Here is a 19805-nt window from a genome sequence, read left to right on the forward strand (position 1 = left end):
AAATGCACACAGAAATGCATACAAATTTTCATGAGACTAGTTTTTTAGAAAATATTCTCAATGTTTGGGACAAAACAAATGTGAAATTGGAAAAATGAGAAAATGAGGGAAACCAAAATTGACAGAATTGTCTATCCCGAATGTGGCAATGTTTGCAACTAAGGGGAAGCCATAACTGGGTGGAGCTTTCCACTACACAAATGTAGGTATATGTGCATTTGGTACATTTGAGAAGCTATGCAAGCACAAGTATCTTTCTGTGTAAGAAAGCTCAGCTGTGTTCTGTGACCTTAAGGTAAATACAGCAGAAGCGGAAATCCCCATTAGCCTTGTAGCAAATTGCTGACAATATGCAGATGTACATGTTACATGGAGTGCACTGTTTTTACATTGATTGTTTCCTCCCAACCACGTTCCAGAATGCTCCCTTTACATCCTTGTTTCTCAGGCTGTAGATCAGAGGGTTGAGCATGGGAGTCAGAGCCCTGTATGTTAAAGATATGACTTTGTCCTTTTCAGAAATAGATTTCCCTTGTGGCCTCAAATACATGATCATGATTGTCCCATAAATGACACTGACCACAGCAAGGTGAGAGCTACAAGTGGAGAAGGCTTTCCTGCAGCCCTGTGTTGAGCGGATGCGCAGTACAGCCAGGTCTATGCGCCCATATGTCACAACTATGAAACCAAAGGGTGGTATTAGGAGAAAGAGGCTGGAAATGTGCATGAAGAGCTCACTGGTGTGTGTGTCAGAGCAAGCCAGTTTGAGGAAAGACTGCAGCTCACATGCAAAATGGTTGATGATGTGCCGGCCACAGAACTCAGTAGGCTGCAAGAGCACATTAATCAGGGTTGTCAAAAAGGAAAGGGCCACAGATGCAGCCACCAAACCAATGCAAAATCTCCAGCTCATGATCTGCATGTAGTATAAGGGCTGGCATATTGCTGCCAAGCGGTCATATGCCATTATGGACAGAACAATGCACTCTGTTGCAACAAGTAACAGACCAATGTACATCTGGGCCAAGCATCTGGGAAAAGAAATGGTGGGCATGTAAATGAAGCAGTTGACCAGGATCTCAGGAAGGGCATTGTTGGCAATGATGAGGTCTACGGAGGAGAGGACACAAATAAAGAAATACATGGGGGTATGAAGCTGAGGGTCAGCAATACTCAACATGATGATGAGACCATTGCCGAGAAAGCTAATGAGGTACACCACCAAGAGGAACAAAAAGAATGCAGCCTGAGTTCTGGGGTAGTCAGAAAATCCGATTAAGACGAACTCCGTCACCACTGTTTCATTTGAAGCTGCCATAACTTTCTGTTCCTTGTCTCTCCTGCAGGGAGATAAGAATGAAGTGTTCAGGGGTAGCACCAGAAGGAAACTGAGATGTCTGATCTTCGCTCATTCCACAATGAATTTACCAATAACTTCATTAATCCTGTTTGTCAAAATGGATATTAAAACACTATAATTTAGGTTTAATAACAAAATATAATTCCACATATGTTTCTACCCCATTCTTGTAAAATACAAATTAGTTTTGCCTCATGCCAGGATTTATGGATAATACTATTACTAATAACTCAGTTATACAGATAACGTATTTGCAAGGATATTGATTTATTGATTGTAAAATTCTGCAGTCAGTCCACCTAGCTTTTGCAACTTGTTCTGTCCTAGGTTTTAAGCCTTTTGTTTGATCTCCTATAGAAATTCTGATATTGAGTATTTAACTGTCCTTTAGCAACATATCTTAAGAACTGGATTGTCCTTTAATATTAATGGATAGCATTTTATTGGGCTTCTCAGACTGATATGACTGTTTGTAAGAACTTAAGAATTCTTCTTCTGACAATTGCTTTTTTACTTCTCTATATGTTTTACTAACTGCCGAAATCCCATTATTTTGTTGCTTTTTAACCAATTGAGAGGCTAGTATTTTTCCTGATTTTACTACCTCCTGAAAATATTTTTAACTTTATAAGGCTATTCATATTTTTTTTTTTTTGGTCTCTTTGAGAATCCAGCAGATCAGGTTATTTCCTTGAAACAACATATTGTATACATGTGTCAAATGACTGATCTTTTATATGTTTGTTTTCCATCTCTGTAGATTTTTTAACACAGAAACATCCTGTTCCTCATTATCTCCTTCATTTAGAGAGCCTTCCTATGGTCCCTGAGTGACTTGGAATACCTCCTCCAGGGTTGGAGACAGTGCTCCGACCTCAGAACGGGGAATTGGAGATCCAACCCCCAATCCCGACCCCTTGCAGCTGGGATGGAGAGAACTATGCTGGCTGCCTTTGCAAAGTTGGGAAATTGACCTCAGAGAAGGGGGGGAAGGGGGTGTTCTGGTAGGTGGGGAGGGGAGGAGACTGGAAATACCAGGATACATTTAATCCTGAGCCTCATCCTTCCTCCTTCCCTCTTCCTCTTCAGCACTCTCTCTAGATGAGCTGAAAAGCCCATCTAGAGAAAAAAGTAAAGACCAGTAGGGATGGCAGAGAATTCCGCCACGGATTCCAGTGAGGCCGCATTCTTTAGAATCCAGCCCCCTGGAATCCATGGCAGAACGGCCTCCTGCCCCCCCCCCCGCAAAATCCCCCCGGGACAGAACTTACCTGGGGCAAATGTGGCAGATGCAGCAGCGGCGGCAGTTCCGGCGGCGGCTCCAGCAGCAACAGCTCCGGCAGCTGGTCTCCTGGCCGGCTGCAGCTGGGCTGTTGCGGCTGCCATTGCCATCCTTGCAGCTATGATAGGCTACCTAAGTATTTACGTAGCCTATCACGGTTAACCCCCCCAAAAAAAAAACTAGCGTACGCAAATGGCGGCAGCTACCATGTCCACCATTTGCGTTCCTTTTTTTCACCATTCTAGCCTATGTAAATATTTACATAGGCTAGAACGGCGGAAAAAAAAGGAATGCAAGTAGCGCCCACTACGCTATTTGCATTCCCCCTTTTTTTCGCCGTAATAGCCTACGTAAATATTTACGTAGGCTAGAATGGTGAAAAATAGGGAACGCAAATGGCGGCCACCGTAGCCGCCACCATTTGCATATGCTGGGTTTTGGGAGGGGGGGTTAGCCATGATAGGCAACATAAATACTTACGTAGCCTATCACGGCAGCCTGTCTGGATGCAAATGGCGGCCGCTATGGCGGCTGCCATTTGTGTCCGCACCAGCCTGTCCGTGGCTGGAAATCCGGCTGCAGATGGCCCTGGCCGGCTGCTCCGCGGAGCCACTGCAGAGCAGAGCCGGCTGGGCAGGATTCCGGGGGGAGGACTGGATCGCCCCCCTGTCGAGGATTCCGGGGGGAGGGACAGAGCGCCTCCCCCCCACACCGTGAATCAATCCGCGAAAAGGTAAGTGAGTTTCATACATCCCTAAAGACCAGAGGACGGGGAGGCAAAGATCGCCTCCATCACTCCTCCCGCCCTGCCAGCTTTAGCCTAGCAGGGCATACAAATCTCAGAAGCCTCCGGGTTTAAGAAAAAGCAAGAGGAGTGATCTTCTAATGATTGCATTATAGCTATCCAATAATACTGTCCAAACTTCAGCTCAACCTAAATTTTACTGAAAAAATATTTCCAGATCATAAGCTATCCGATTTTTTAAAAACACAATTGCACTGTATTTTATTATGGAAGTACAACTATTAATACAAGTGAAACATATATATCAAAACAGTTACGACAAAATTCCTTCAACGTCATAAATACAATTCCATCTGTTAAAAATAGCTCAGAAAACTTTTCCTTTCATGAAACCACATCATACAATTAGCCTTTCCATCCACAAATTCCAATTTTCCCTGGATATATTGTGACTGTTTTGGGGGCCCTTAAGGTTTCATTGTGTTTTTCTGGATTTCTCAACAGTGCTGTCAGTTGAATCATTTCCAGCTGTTCCCACATTTTCCTTATTAATTCTTTCCTGCTTGGACTCAAATTCCTTTTCCAAATTTGGGCAACCATGATCCTAGCCAATGTAACTATAAATAAACCTATGTCTGCTTATCTATGGGGACACAATATTTAATCAAATTTGATAGATGGATCAGAAAATTTACTAACATATTAATCTAGAATATTTCATTAATCAAGCATACTGCCATTTTCCAATATTCCATTGCCTTCCCATATTTTTCCCATGTGGGTAAACAATTCCCTTTACCTAATAACAGATTCAGTGCCTGACATGCCCTTGCCTACTCCCTTTGCAGTCCTATCCTATGTATGTGGCTTCAGAAGTGCTACTGAGTTCAATGAAACTTACTCCTAGGTGAGTGTGTGTAGGACTGCAGCCTTACTCAGTTCCCATGCCAATAGATGCTATTGCATGGCCAACTTTGTCCAGTTCGCTTTACAGTTCATCACAACCAAGAAGCATCATCCTTTAGTAAACAGGAAGCTCCTTACATGCTGGGGGGGGGAGAAAACTGTGCTGTCAAAGGAAGCTGAAATGCATGAAGTAGAGACAGAGATATCACCTTAACAGTTGCCATTTACAAAACATTGCTGAGCAATAATGCAGACATCATTGCAATGGTGAGCCGATTAACACATGCAGCGTGATTTTTTGAAAGCATTTGTCCTTATTCAAACCACAGAAAATAGAGTTGACTCTTTTGGTATCTGCCATTATCTGTCTTTGCAGCTCCTTTGTTCAGAATGGCTACCTTAAGGTCATTGACATAATGACCCCCCACCCCCACCTCCACAGGCATCATACGGATAGAAATCTGCTAACTGGAGGCTAACGCTTCATGCATCTGATGAACAGTGGACAGTGTCCATGAAAGTTTATTCCAGAATAAATTTGTCAGACTTTAAGATGCCACAAGACTCTTTGTCTTGTGAGTCAACAGACTGAGATGGCCACCCTTCTGGAAATAGAAAAAAGTGTCTCCGTGGACCAATGTTTTGAGGACACATACAATTACCGACTCGTTTTAATTTTCCTCAATTTTTATCATTTTATCACTAGAGCTGTTTTGCTTACCAAGTGTGATAGTTCTCCCAGTGATGACTTGAAAGAAGATGGAGATATTTTAGAATATGCCCTTCAAAGTACTTTCAAAGAACAAGAGCACATTGTAAGGAAACCTTTGGTGCTGAGAGAGTCACATAGATCTTCACAGCCAGGGAATTCAATGAAATCGAGTTCCACTTTTATGAAAACCTCAGTAGTTGATTTGGAAGGCATGAATATACTGTTCTTTTGGATTGTGCCAAGTTATATGCTGCCCACATTCCAGCTGAGACTGATATGAAGCTCCACCTTGAGAAGATCACCATCCATGTGGGGGGGAAAGGGATCGCATGGAAATGTTTCTTTTCAAGGATGTTTTGGAATGAAATGAGTAGTTTTCACAGATGAAGTTGCTTATATGGGTCAAATTAAAAGTTCTGTTCTTCATCCCAGCACTGAGAACACCTCTGCCCATTACTTAAGATAAAATATAATTATTTCACTGTCATCTACTTCTTCCCAGAGGTTCACTAGCTATATTAATATGATTGGTCTTTCTGGAGATTTACAGCTATGCCCAGAGGTGATTCTAGGGACCGGCCCCTAATTGAACTCCAAGGAAAATCTTCACAGTAGCAGTCAAGACTCAAAGCTCTATTATTATTATTATTATTATTATTATTATTATTATTATTAAGAAATTGAATTAGAGCATCTAAGTCAAACTATAGAAACACTCCTTCCCGTGCCACCATGGCCACCCCACTTTCCCCACACTGCACCACTCCATTCTTTTCTCTCTCCACCACCACCCCCACAATTTCCAGCTCTCTTTTCTAACCAACACCCCACATAATAATGGGCAGATGAATTATGCTGTCATCCTAAGGCAGAAATCTTTGGAAACTGTACAAGGGTCAGAATGTAAATAGAAGTGGGAGGAGGCAAGTGTTTGGCCTGGCTCTGGGGGGTGAAATGCCCAAAAGTCCCTTAGTGTTTCTGGTTCCAGAGCTTTGCATTTTCCACTCACACACCCAATTGCAGCGACCCTTGTGGCAGGAGTGTTGCTAGGTTCTTAAAAGATCGGGGGTACAGGCCCATAATACAAATTTGCATATATATATATGTGTGTGTGTGTGTGTGTGTCTGTGTGTGTGTGTCTGTGTGTGTGTGTGTGTCTGTCTGTCTAAGTGCACATCTAATATATGTGTGTGTGTTTGTGTGTGGTGTGTGCATGTGGTGTGCTTGAATGTGTGTATAGATTACATACATACATACATAAGAAGTGTGCACTGACCCTCCACCCCACTTCAACTCAGACCCCAGTTTAGCATTTTGGAAAACATTCCACTTCAGCTCTGGCCAATTTGTAGTCAGTCCACTTCAGCTCACCACCAAACCTGAGTCAATGTTTGGAAAAATGAGTCTTTATGCTTCCTGTTGACTACCATGGGAAATTAGAAAAAAAAAACTGTAACTTTTTTCTCTTGGTCAGAACTGGATGATAATTTCAGGCATAGTAGCCCCCTAGAAGGAGATTATGCCTGCCCAATGTCAGAAAAATAGGTGCAGGGTTTGTATTTTGATTTTCATTTAAAGGGAACTGCCAATAACATTTTTATTCCTTGGAAGAATTGGATAAAAATTTCAGGATTCATTGCCCCATCAGAGGAGATGTCTGCCAACTTTCAGAATGATAGCCACAAGGGGTTTTGTGCAAGGGTGGCCTTGACATTTTGAGGTCTCCAAAAGATGGCATACCTATCTCCCTATTTTCCTTGTGGACCATTGTTCTGAAAATTACATTCAGCCTAGAGGTGTCCCTAAGTAAGAAACCAGCAAAGTTTCAGAAGGATAGGTACAGCGGTTCAGGTGGAAAGGGGAGTTCTCCACTTTGGGGGAGGGAGTGATTTGCTTTCCCTTCCATTCACCCCTCCCCCAATGGTTTATGGGTAAATTTGTATGAAAATGCACAGGTCCTTAGAGGTGTCCCCCAGCCAAGAAACCTGCAAAGTTTCTGAAGGATAGACATTCATGCAAATTTAGAATTACTAGAATTTATTTACATTTCACCAATGTTAGCAGCAGGGGAATATGGGTGGGAAGGTGCTATTGCACTCATGTTTTGCTTGTGGGTTTTCTATGGTCATCTGGTTGGCCACTGTGTGAACAGAACTCTGGACTAGGTGGGCCTTGGTCTGATGCAGCACGGCTCTTCTTATGTTCTTAAATATAGAGTGCCCCTGAGCCTGTGCAGAATGTTTTTCTTTCACCACTGGGCACTTACATTCTCCCCCTACCAATTCCATTCCCCTCCATGCAACCATCCCTCCTCATCCCACCATCCTCCAGCACCTCTTCAGAAAATACAGATGTTTTGTTTTGTGCAACTCCTCTCTACCTCCTCCATGTTATGCCCAAGCTTTCATTGTATCTTCCTCCCTATAACTTCATTTGTGCCAAGACGTCACCAGGATTCAGCCAATGAGTCTGTTTTCAAAACTAGGGCTAAGTTATGGAGAACCTCTGAGCATGTACTAGTGCCTTTCCCTCACCACTGAAGCTAGAGTTCATGCAAAAAAAAAAAAAACCCAAACCCACAAATGACAAAACATGCATAGGTCCTTGGTCTTCACCAGACCCCCTCTCCGGGAGACCAAGGTTGCTGAGTGCATGTACTGGAGGTTGGGCCCAAGGGCAGTCTAGGGATTCTGCTTGTGTACCCTCCACCCCGCTGCACGACTGACTCCCTGGCTGAGGTGCTTGAGGTGGTCTCTGATGTGCGTGTACAGTCCCCTAACTTATTGGTGTTGGGGGACTTCAATGTACATTCGGAGGCCATCCTCACAGGAGCACCTCGGGACTTCATGGAGACCATGGCTTCCTGGGAGTTGCACCATATTCTAACTGGGCCCACCCATGTAGCCGGTCATGCGCTAGACCTTGTTTTTGTTTCTGGAGAAGCGGGGAGTGATCTGGAAGTCGGGGGTATATCCACCACCCCCTTGTCATGGTCAGATCACTAACTGGTGACGTTGGACTTCTCGGTTCCACAACCCCTCCGCAGGGGTGGAGGACCCATTAAAATGGTCCGCCCCAGGTGTCTCATGGATCCAAATGGATTCCTGAACGTGCTTGGGGATTCTCTGGGGCATGCCAACGGCCACTCGGTCGAGACCCTGGTGGGTGGCTGGAATGCCGCAATCACTGGGGCATTAGATCAGGTGGCTCCGAAACGCCCTCTCCCCCTGAACAGGGCTCGGACTGCACCATGGTTCAATCTGCAGTTACAAGCTCTGAAACAGGAGGTGAGACGGCTAGAGCTCTGGTGGCAGAAGTCTTGCTCCAAGGACGATCAGACATGGGCTAGAGCTGTATCTTCAGCCTATCACGTGGTGGTGAAGGCAGCAAAAAAGGAATATTATGCCGCCTCCATCGCGTCTGCAGAGTGCTGTCCCAGGAGGCTGTTCCAAGTGGTCTGGAGCCTGGTCGGTCCAGTGGCTCCGGAACTGCTGGAGCATTCTAAGGCCTCCTGTGAGGCCTTGGCAAGGCACTTTGCAGATAAAATTGATCGGATTAGGAGTGTTACTCCACACGCTGTGGATACAGTTAGTGAGCAAGAGGCGGCCTGTGCCGGTTTTGTGGGATCAGTTCCAGCTTCTTCCTCCTGATGAAGTGGACAAGGTGCTTTAATCTGTAAAGCCAACCACCTGCTTACTTGATCCTTGCCCATCTTGGCTTATTATGGGCTGCAGAGAGAGACTGGGTGAAGGGATCAGGGTGGTGGTGAATGCCTCCCTTGAGGAGGGAGTGATGCCATCAGCCCTCAAGAGGCAGTGATAAGACTGCTCTTAAAGAAGCCCTCCTTGGATCCCCAAGTTCTGAACAACTTTCACCGAGTCTCGAATCTGCCATTTTGGGGCAAGGTGATTGAGCGGGTGGTGGCGATGCAGTTTAAGGCACACTTGGAAGAAGCCGATTATCTAGACCCATTTCAGTCAGGCTTCAGGCCTGGGCATGGGACAGAAAAGGCCTTGGTTGCCTTGGTGGATGATATGAGGAGGGCTCTGGATAGGGGTGAATGCTCCTTCCTTGTTCTCCTCAACTTCTCAGTGGCTTTTGATACCATTGACCACGGTATCCTCCTGGACCGCCTGGAGGGGTTGGGCATTGGAGACACCATATTGCAGTGGTTCCGGTCCTTCCTTTCCAGCAGGTACCAGAGGGTAGCACTGGGAGAGGAGGTTTCAGACCCATGGCCACTCACTTGTGGGGTGCCACAGAGTTCCATCCTCTCCCTGATGCTATTTAACATCTATGTGAAACAGCTGGGAGCTATCATCAGGAGGTTTGGGGTGCGGTATCATCAGTATGTGGATGACACGCAGCTCTACCTCTCGTTCAAATCTGCACCAAGGTTGGCCGTAGAATCCCTGTCCAAATGTCTGGAGACAGTGAGCGGCTGGATGGGGAGGAATAAGCTGAAGCTGAACCCTGACAAGACCGAGGTACTTTTGGTGGGAGACAAGAGGAGGCTGGGGGATGTTGACCTGGTGTTGAATGGGGTATGGCTATCCTTGAAAGACCAGGTCCGCAGCCTGGGGGTCATTTTGGACTCCCAGCTGTCCATGGAAGCTCAGGTGTCAGCTGTGAGCCGGACAGTGCTGTACCAACTCCATCTGATATTCCCGACCATCTGCTCCCATCGGTAGTGCATGCCCTGGTCTCCTCTCATTTAGACTACTGTAATGCGCTCTATGTGGGGTTACCCTTGAAGACGGTTCGGAAGCTGCAGCTGGTACAGAACGCGGTGGCTCGCCTGATTAAAGGCAGCCGCCGGCGAGATCACATCTCTCCAGTGCTGAAGGAGTTGCACTGGTTACCAGTTGTTTTCCAGGCCAAATTCAAGGTGTTGGTTTTGACCTTTAAAATCCTATATGGTTCCGACCCAGCCTATCTTAAGGAGCGCCTCCAGCAACACCAGACAGGCTGCTTAACAAGATCAGCCTCGGATGGCCTTAACTCTGTCCCATCAGCCAGGACAGCTAAAGTGGTGGGGATGAGGGAGAGGGCCTTTTCTGTGGTGGCCCCCACTCTGTGGAACTCCCTCCCTAAGGAACTCCGTCATGCCCCCTCTTTAATGAGCTTCCGCCGTGCATTAAAAACGTGGTTGTTCAGGCAGGCATTTGGGGTGGGTTAGGGTATTTTAGTAAAGGTTTTTATTGTATAATTTTATTGTTTTAAACTGTTTTATTATATGTTGTACACCGCCCAGAGTGGCTGGGTGACCAGCCAGATGGGCGATTAATAAATTTAATAAATAAAATAAATAAAATAAAAATGGTCAGTCAAGAGTCTCTTAGCAGATTACTTAGGTATAGAGCTGGCCCTGCACTCTCCCTGCTACTGCCAGCCATACGCTTGGTGCCTTAAGAAATTTTAGCTGGAAACAGTTACCAGGTTCGCACAATCTCGGAGGGAAAATAAGCTTTCAGGCAGGAACAGCAGTTCTCGATACTTAAGAGTCATCCCGCTACTTGTGTGTTTTAGTTGTGATAGACATGAGGTCAAAGCCTTTGTTTAAATTGTATTTAAACCCAGAGTTTTGTGCAGTTAATGTGCCACTTTGGTGATCAGTTCCGACCATGGCGTTCAACCATCTAAATCCTTGCTCCTGGATTCCTTGGACTCTTGGCCACCCAGATCCTCGCAGGAGTTCCAGCTTGCTCTCCAGGAGAGAGACAAACCACAGAGTCCTACCACTCTTGGACAAGCCCAGATAGAACAGCCAAAGGGGAGATGGATGCCGCTGCCCTATCACTCATCCGCTGCTTATTTTACCCAGATTAGAACCAGTCTGGCTGCTTTGGTCCTCGTCTCATCACAGGCCGTGGTAGGAAAAGCTTCATTGAAAAGGACATGTTTTTCCTGATGCCACTGAAACCCAGGACTTTCACCCCACCCCAATCAGCAGCAGCAGGAACTGGTGAACAGACCCAGGGAAAGGTATCTTTGAACCCAAATCTGTCTTTGGAGGTCTTTCTACAAAATGGTACCCTACAAGCCACTTTCTATCATATGCATGTGCATAGGGATGCTGGAGAAACAGGCTAGAATGAGCTCTGATTTTTAAGAATCCAACCTGCAGAATCCAATGAGGAGCTACCCCCTCAGGCCACACAGAGTCTGTGGACTTTCAGGTGATTTTTTTTTTTTTACTTTCCCCAAATGTATGCATATTTATGTGTTGGAAAATACATACGTTTCTGCTAAGGAAAACTTGAATGGAATCGGGAACAATAGGTTGACTGTTAAGTACTAAGGTAAATTGTGTAAATTCTTACGAAACCTCTTATGGAATTATTTGCATATTTTTCCGCATGACCCCCCCCCCAAAAAAAAATCACATCCACCTGTGAGCGGACGACGGAACAAAAGGCACCTGACAATCTGAGAAACACAGACAGAGTGGATTTTGCACAGTCCATACTTCCCTACATGTGCATAATTGGATCTAATTTTAAACAGAATTGGGACAGAGCCCCAACCACTTTCTGCAGCCTGGCCTGGTTTGCCAGTGGGGCATACCCAGCGCAGCTGGGACTCTTATTTTCTTTGTCTCCTTTCATGGCATTGGACTGGATACTTTGGAGAACCTAGGCTAATGCCAAGTTGATTGCCATTTTTGCAAACACATTTTTGCAAACAATTTCCCCAATATCATGTTTTTGTTTTGTTCTTTTACTAGTATAGATTTTTGTGCACTCTGTTCCTAATATACACAATTGTACCTATTTTTAATTGGAGAACTTCATTGCAAAATTCAGGGAAGTGTGAATTTTGAAAGATAACTGTTTCGATTCACATACCGCTTTGAAAGTGTAAAATCGGGTAAGTTCACGTTAAATAATGAACCAAATACCTCCCCTTCCCTACCTATAGGACAGGCAAGCAGCAAGGGGCTTACCCAAAAAATGAATCTAGTCCTCTCGAGCAGCCCCTTTGAATTTTACAACCCACTGAGGGGGGGGGGGGGATTTTCCATCAAACTGCTTGAAAGGGCCTAATTCTTCCTAGACCAATTCCTTCCATCTGATCACCCATCCTTCCTCCTCCCCTCATGCACCCATGCTAATATTAATTCATCCTTTTGCTAATTCCTTCTTCTAAATTGGAATCTGAATCTGAAGCAATCTTATTTTGCCTGCTCTGCTCTGTCTGGTTTTGTTAGGCTGTAAAACTCACAAACATTGTTCAGGTGTAAAATCCCCAACTGCACAATTAGAGATGTGTTCTGAGTCCAAGCTTCAAATGGAACCCCACTGTGGCACTTCAAATGGCCCACTTTGGCTTAGACTGGTTTGGAGTCCATCCACTTTGACTCAGGTACCAAATCCAAGTTGAGATCCAAGGCTTCAGCACCCCCGCTGACTATCATGGAATTCAAAACTGGCTATAACTGCTTTCTCTTGGTCAGAATTGGATGATATTTCCAGGCATACTTGACAAATAGGGGCAGTTCATTCAAAGTGGGATGCCCTTTCCCCCTCCAAAATAGTTTTGGGGGGAATTTGCAGTGTTCTTTGTTGTACAACTGCATTTCCTTCCCTCCCTGCCTCCCTGCCTCCCTCCCTCTCCCTCTCCCTCTCCGTCTGTCTGTCTGTCTGTCTCTCTCTCTCTCTCTCACACTCACACACACACACACACACAGAGTGTTAGAGTGAAAAGTGGTCCACACCATAAGCCTACCTGCTTGGAAAGCCCTCAGAGTACCAGGACCCTACTCTTCCAGGTGTGGATCCTTCCTGCTTAATGCTCTAGAGCTGAGCCAGCCATCACTGTGGCTTTACTTTAGGAGCAGTGGGCAAGTCACAGGCAGAAGAAGCACTAGAGGTGGCAAGTTCTGTGCCCTTCCTCAGCTAGGCTACTTGGCCGGCAGGTGGAGCTGGGACCTGGGAGTCCCCTATTATAAGCTGCTAGCACACACCATCTTTACTCGAAGGCAGGGTCAGCCCAAGACATTTTGCTGCCTGAGGTGAAGGACGAGATGGTGCCCCCTCCCCAGTCCACATGCAGAAGCTGACTGGACTGGCAGCTGAACCTTACTTCAAACCTGGTGATAGGATAGCATCCCCCACCACCAGGTTGCGTGGCAAACTCCGCTCTGTCCTCCAATAGAGCGGGTAGCCAGGGAGTTCATGAGAACAGCCGGGGACAACCACTCCTGCCCCCAAGCATCTGCCACCTCAGACAGTTGCCGCAGTCTGCCCAATGGTACTGCCGGCCCTGGACAGAGGGTGCTCCCTTCCCTGTACCATCATCCACCCATGGAGAAATTGCTGGAAGACTTTGATTCTGGTCGGGGGACCCATTGGATCCTCCACAGATCTAGGAAATGGAAATTGTGAGCATAGCAAATATTTTGGCATAAGGGAGTTCATGTTCTGTTCATTGACCTTAAGACAAACATGCCAGATGCACAAATCGCTTCACCACTACTTCTTCTAGCAAATGGTTGCCAGTGACTTCCTACTGTAGGCAACGGTATATGGTACATGACGTTCACTTCTGTGATTTACGCTGATGCCTTCCTTCCAGCCAGTTTCCAGAAAGCCCCCTTCACATCCTTGTTCCTCAGGCTGTAGATCAGGGGGTTGAGCGTGGGAGTCAGAGCCCCGTACATCAGAGGTAAGACTTTGTCCTTTTCAGAAACAGATTTCCCTTGCGGGCTCAAGTACATGATCATGATTGTCCCATAGAAGACACTGACCACAGCAAGGTGAGAGCTGCAGGTGGAAAAGGCTTTCCTGCGGCCCTGTGCTGAGCGGATGCGCAGTACCGCCAGGCCTATGCGCCCATACGTCACAACTATGAAACCAAAGGCTGGCATTAGGAGAAAGAGGCAGGAAACGTGCATGAAGAGCTCGCTAATGTGTGTGTCAGAGCAAGCCAGTTTGAGGAAAGACTGCAGCTCACATCCAAAGTGGTTGATGATGTGCCGGCCACAGAAGTCAGTAGGCTGCAAGAGCACATTGGTCAGGGTGAGCAGGAGGGAAAGGGCCACAGACGTAGCCACCAGACCAATGCAAAGCCTCCAGCTCATGATCTGCACGTAGTATAAGGGCTGGCATATTGCTGCCAAGCGGTCATATGCCATGACAGCCAGGAGGATGCACTCCGTTGCAACAAGTGACAAACCAATGTACATCTGGGACAAGCATCTGGAGAAGGAAATGCTGGGTCTGTCAATGAAGCAGTTGACCAAGATCTCAGGAAGGACATTGTTGGCAATGATGAGGTCTATGGAGGAGAGAACACAAATAAAGAAATACATGGGGGTGTGAAGCTGGGAGTCAGCAAAACACAATACGATGATGAGGCCATTGCCAAGAAAGCTAATGAGGTATGCCACCAAAAGGAAACAAAACAACACAGCCTGAGCTCTGGGGTGGTCGGATAATCCGGTTAAGATGAACTCTGTCACCATCGTTACGTTTGAAGCTGCCATAACATTCTGTGTGCCTTGTGTCTCTCCTGCAGGAGGAAAAAGAATACAGTGTTCAGAGCAGGGACTGCCCTCCCCACCTGGAAAGCTCTCCCGCCGCTGCCACTAAATCTGTGGGAAAACAACAAGCTCCGTCCGGTCATCTTAGCATTCCATAGTGATTCCCACCAATGGTTTTACTGCTGCCGGAAAGTACTGTGGCTCAGTAGCATTGCCATCGGCAGAGGCTGGAGAGGACACACGGGGGTGGGAGGGCCATGCGTCTCATGAGCTGTGTGTTGCCACACACACACACACACACACACACACACACAGCTTTGAGGTCACACTGGAAAAAAACAGATTTCTGACAGTTCCACAATGAATTTACCAATAACTGCATCAAGCCTCTTTGCTAAAATGGATGTTAAAAGGCTATAACATGGGTTTAATCATGGAATTGGTCTCTATCATTCCACATTAGTAGCTACAAGGGATGTGCAAATCCTCCTGGGTCCGGTCCATGGGATGTCCATCACAGCAAAATCTGACCCTCTTGGGGCTCAATGGATTTCCCCAGAGCCCCTGGCCTGGTTTGCAGATCTTGTCTATTTCCCTTTAAAAACAGCAAGATACGTAAATTGCTTAAGCAGTTTGCATATTTGGGGCAAACTACAGCCGTAATTAACATATTTTACACCAATTGCGGCCATGAAGTGCTTCGTTATGCGTATGTTGCGCTGCAATTTATGCATAAGTAAACACTTTATGGCCGCAATTTGCATAAAATATGCTAATTACGGCTGCAAATTGCCCAAGATACACAACTTGCTTATGCAATTTACGTATCTTGCCATTTGGGGGGGGGATCTAGATGGAATGCGCAAGCAGCACACAACCCTCCTGCCCCCTGCCCCCCGCCAGTGACACCAGCAGGAAGAGCCAGCCCACTGCAGATTTCGGAGGTCAGATTCTTAGGGATCCGACTCCACTGAAATCCGTTGAGGATTTCTCCAGCATCCCTAGTAGCTACTTTCCATTCCTGGAAATTAATTAATTTGCCCTCATGGCAATGTTAAGGGATAATATTATTACTAATAACTCAATTATACAACTCAAGGAATATCGTTGCCACAATATAGTGATATTATTACTAATATCTCAGTTATGCAGTACAGTTTATACAGTTGCAAGGATATCTGTCTACTGTTTGTGACGTTCTGCAGTCAGTCCATCTCGCTTTGGCAATTTGTCCTGTCTTAAGCTTTCAGCATTTTGTCTGATCCATGTCAGAAATTGAGTCTTTAACCAATCGATCCTATGGTCCCTGGTAGGACATCCAGGAGGGAATCTGAGCGAGGATTTCTCCCACTCCTGTCCAACCCCAGCCCTCCCAGCTGCCCCAGAAAGCTCCATAGTGGCACCTCTCCCGACGTTGCTGTTGCATCTTCGCATGAGAGGAGCGGAAAGTGGGCGTGCCAGGGGAAAGGCAGGGAACAGGACAGGCTGTGGATCTACTGGTCCCACAACCCTCTCCATTCCTGCCCCCACCCACTGCCAGGTAAGCAAGCTGCGTGGGATCAGAGATCTGTCTAGCTCTCACTGCTCTTCCAGGAGGAACAGGTGGCAAAAGCACCTCTGTTGTTCCCCCCCCGCTCTGCCTGTATCTTGCTGGCAAGGTGATGGACTCTCAGAGCGCTCATTCCCACTGGCTAGATGCCCATCATGTTGCTCTGTGACTGTCCTTTTGCAATATCTTAGAATTTGGGATTTACTCTAACATTCATGCCTAGCCTTTTCTTGGAGCTTCTCTGACTAGTATGACTGTTTATAAGAACAGAAGAATTCTTCTTCCGACAATTTCTTTCTTGATTATGTTATTCTATTTCTAGCTGCCATTATCCAATTCTTTTGTTGCTTTTTAAACAGCGGAGAGACTAGTATTTTTCCTGATTTTACCCCATCAAAAGCATTTTGTATTTATAAGGCTACCGATTTTTCTCTCTCTGGGGATCCAGGCGATCAAGTTTTTTACCTCAAACAACATATGCCATACGAGTTATCTATTTTATGTGAATTTAGCATTACTACGGACTTCTGAATAAGGAAGTACCTTGCTTCTTTCCTTCCTGTGTTTTAAAGAACTTGAGAAGAGTGATCTTTTAATTACTGTCTTAAAGATATCCCATAACACTGTCCAATCTTCAACTCAACCTAAATTTGACTAAGGGGGAAATCATTTCCTTATCATATGTAATTTTAAAAATAAAAATGGCATCATGTTTTCTCATGCAAGTATAAACAAGTTTAACATATATAGATCAAAATATTCATGACGCAGTTTCTTCTAAGCCATAAATATAATTCCATCTATAATAAATAGCTCAAAAAACCTTTCCGTTCTTTTCAGGAAATCACAACATCATATAATGAACCTTTACATCCACAAATTCCAAATTTCTTTAGATAAATTGCAAGTGAGTCTGAGCTTCTTAAAATGTCTTTATGCTTTTCTGGATTTCTCAACACTGCTGTAACTTTTCCTAATTAATTCTCTCCTGTTGGACTCAAATTTATTTTCCAAATTTTGGAAAATGTAGCTGTACATGTTTTAGCCACAGTAACTATAACTAAAACATGTCTTTGCTCATCTATGGGGACATAAAGCTTAACATACATTTAATAGATGCCTCAGCACATCTACTGACATATTAATCCAGAATATTTCATTACTCAAGCATACTGCTGTTTTCCAGTATTCTATTACTTGACCACCCAATGCAGAAAAATGCTTGTTTGAGATTCAGCACATTCCACCCTCTTGCTGACGTACTTTAATGTCTTATCCTATGTAAGTAAGTATCCTTACTCCCAGGTAAGTGTGTATAGGATTTCAGCCTTACTCAGTTTCCATGACAAGAGAAGTCATTGCGTGGCCATCTTTGTGCAATTCTCTTTATAATTCACCAGAACAAGAAAACACAATCCTTTACCCTGTGGGGTAATAACATCATTGCAGTGGTGAGCTGATTAACATATGTAGTGTGATTAAAAACAAATACACCCACCCCTTGTCATTCAAACCACAGGATATAGAGTTGAATGTTTTGATAAATTGTACTTCAGCAATTTCATATTGGTATCCGTCTTTGAAATTCCTTTGTTCAGAATTGCCACCTTAATATCACAAACACACACACACACGCACATACCCAGCATGTGCATCTAAATCTTACCGTTTGAGGTTCACACATCTGATGCGGTGGGCTATAGTCCATAAAGGCTCCTACAGAAAAGCTTATACCAGAATCAGTTTGTTAGTCTTTAAGGTGCCATAAGCTTCTTTGTTGGTTTTGCTACAAAAGACTAATATGGCTACTCACCCGTTAATAAATGAAAGACGTTTCCAACTTTCCATGGACCAATGTCTCAATGACTCATAGCATATAGAAACCTAGAATTGCCTACTCATTTTAATGCCCCTCTATCCTCATCATTTTGTCATTAAAGCAGTTTTACTTACCTAGTGTTAATTCTCCTCGTGAGGATTTGACATAGGATGAAGATCTTTCAGAACATGCACTCCAAGTTACCTCCAAAAGAGCAAGAGCATGTTGTAAGAAAACCTTTGGTGCTGAGAGAGTCAGGTTTGTCTTTTGAGTCAGGGAATTCGATGAAATCCAGTTCCACTTTCACGAAAACATGCCTTCGTTTGGAGGTCTTTATATGCTGTCCTTGGGCTAAGGTATAGACTGCCCACATTCCACCTAAGATTGATTTGAAGTTTCAGCTTGAGGAGAACACCATCCATTGGGACAAGAATGGGTGGAATGGGAACGTTCCTTTTCAAAGATGTCTTGCAATTCACTTGGGAATTTTCACGGAGAAAGTTGCTTGCGTGGGTCAGATTCAAAGTTCTCTCTCCCACAAGGCCTCTGAGAACACCTTTGCCCATTGAGATACAATATAATTATTTCACTGCCATCTACTTCCTCCCAGGGGTTTACTAGCTGCATTAATGTGATTGGTCCTTCTGGAGTTTCACAGGTCTGCCCAGAGGTGATTCTAAGAGTTGGCCCTAATTGAACTCCACAGAAAACATCTTCACATTAGCACTCCAGACTCACTTATCAATTCTTATTCCTTACCTGAGAAATAGAACATGTACGTAAGAAGAGCCCTGCTGGATCAGACCAAGGGTCCATCTAGTCCAGCATTCTGTTCACACAGCGGCCAACCAGCTGCCGACAGGAGACCCACAAGCAGGGCATGAGTGGCACAGCACCCTCACACCCATGTTCCTCAGCACCTGATGTACATAGGCTCCCTGCCCCTCGTACTGGAGGGAGCATATAGCCAATAGAACTAGTAGCCATTCATTGCCTTCTCCATAAATGTGTCTAATCCCCTTTTAAAGCCATACAGATTGCTGGCCGCCACTACACATTGTGGAAGACAATTCCGTAGTCCAGCCATCTGCTGTTAGGGATGGCCTCATGGGGACATCTGGCCCTTCTGAGGCCACCTGATTTCCCCCGAGGCCCAGGCTCAGCTTGCCTTTGTGAGCCAAGCTGGGAGCTTTTCCCCGAAATCCAGGAACTTTCTTGGTTTTCTTTCCCCTTGAAATCGGCATTTATGCAAATTGCAGCACCAATTTGCGTAATGTATGCAAAGGTTGGCCTTCATTTGCACAAGTTGCAGCCGTACTATGCTTAATTTGTGCAAATTGCAGCTGTTCTCTGCGTGAAATGTGGGCAGAGATTGCGGTCACAATCTGTGCAAATCCTGGCCACAATTTCATAGAATCATAGATCATAGAATAGTAGGGTTGGAAGGGGCCTACAAGACCATCGAGTCCAACCCCCTGCTCAATGCAGGAATCTAAGTCAGAGCATCCCTGACAGATCATGGCTGTCCAGCCTCGACTTCAATGCCTCCAGTGTAGGAGAGCCCACCACCTCCCTAGGTCATTGGCTCCATTGTCGTATTGCTTTAACAGTCAGGAGGTTTTTCCTGATGTCCAGCCGAAATCTGGCTTCTGGTAGCTTGAGCCCATTATTCCATGTCCTGCACTCTCTGGGATGATCGAGAACAGATCCTGGCCTTCCTCTCTGTGACAACCTTTCAAGTACTTGAAGAGCGCTATCCTATCTCCCCTCAGTCTTTTCTTCTCAAGGCTAAACAGGCCCAGTTCTTTCGGTCTCTCTTCATGGGGCTTTGTTTCCAGTTCCCCTGGTCCTCCTTCTTGCCCTCCTCTGAACCCCCTCCAGCTTATCTGCATCCTTTTATAAAGTGCTGTGCCCAGAGCTGGACACAGTAGTCCAGATGAAGCCTAAC

General features: G+C 45.4%; 2 protein-coding genes across 2 annotated transcripts; both read right to left on the reverse strand.

The window, feature by feature from the left end:
- Nucleotides 1-385: 385 nt before the first annotated feature.
- On the reverse strand, nt 386-1318 carry LOC146353418 (olfactory receptor 13H1-like). Its single transcript, XM_084829734.1, has one exon. It carries the CDS (start codon nt 1316-1318, stop codon nt 386-388), a length of 933 nt encoding a protein of 310 aa, XP_084685860.1.
- Nucleotides 1319-13559: 12241 nt separating this feature from the next.
- On the reverse strand, nt 13560-14495 carry LOC146353419 (olfactory receptor 13H1-like). The gene has a single exon (XM_084829735.1). The coding sequence runs from the start codon at nt 14490-14492 to the stop codon at nt 13560-13562; it is 933 nt and encodes a 310-aa protein (XP_084685861.1). The 5' UTR covers nt 14493-14495.
- Nucleotides 14496-19805: the final 5310 nt, after the last annotated feature.

The sequence above is a fragment of the Heloderma suspectum genome, chromosome 2, assembly GCF_057233095.1.
Source record: "Heloderma suspectum isolate Gila_16-S chromosome 2, 16-S_ref, whole genome shotgun sequence".
In the NCBI taxonomy this organism is placed as follows: Eukaryota; Metazoa; Chordata; class Lepidosauria; order Squamata; family Helodermatidae; genus Heloderma; species Heloderma suspectum.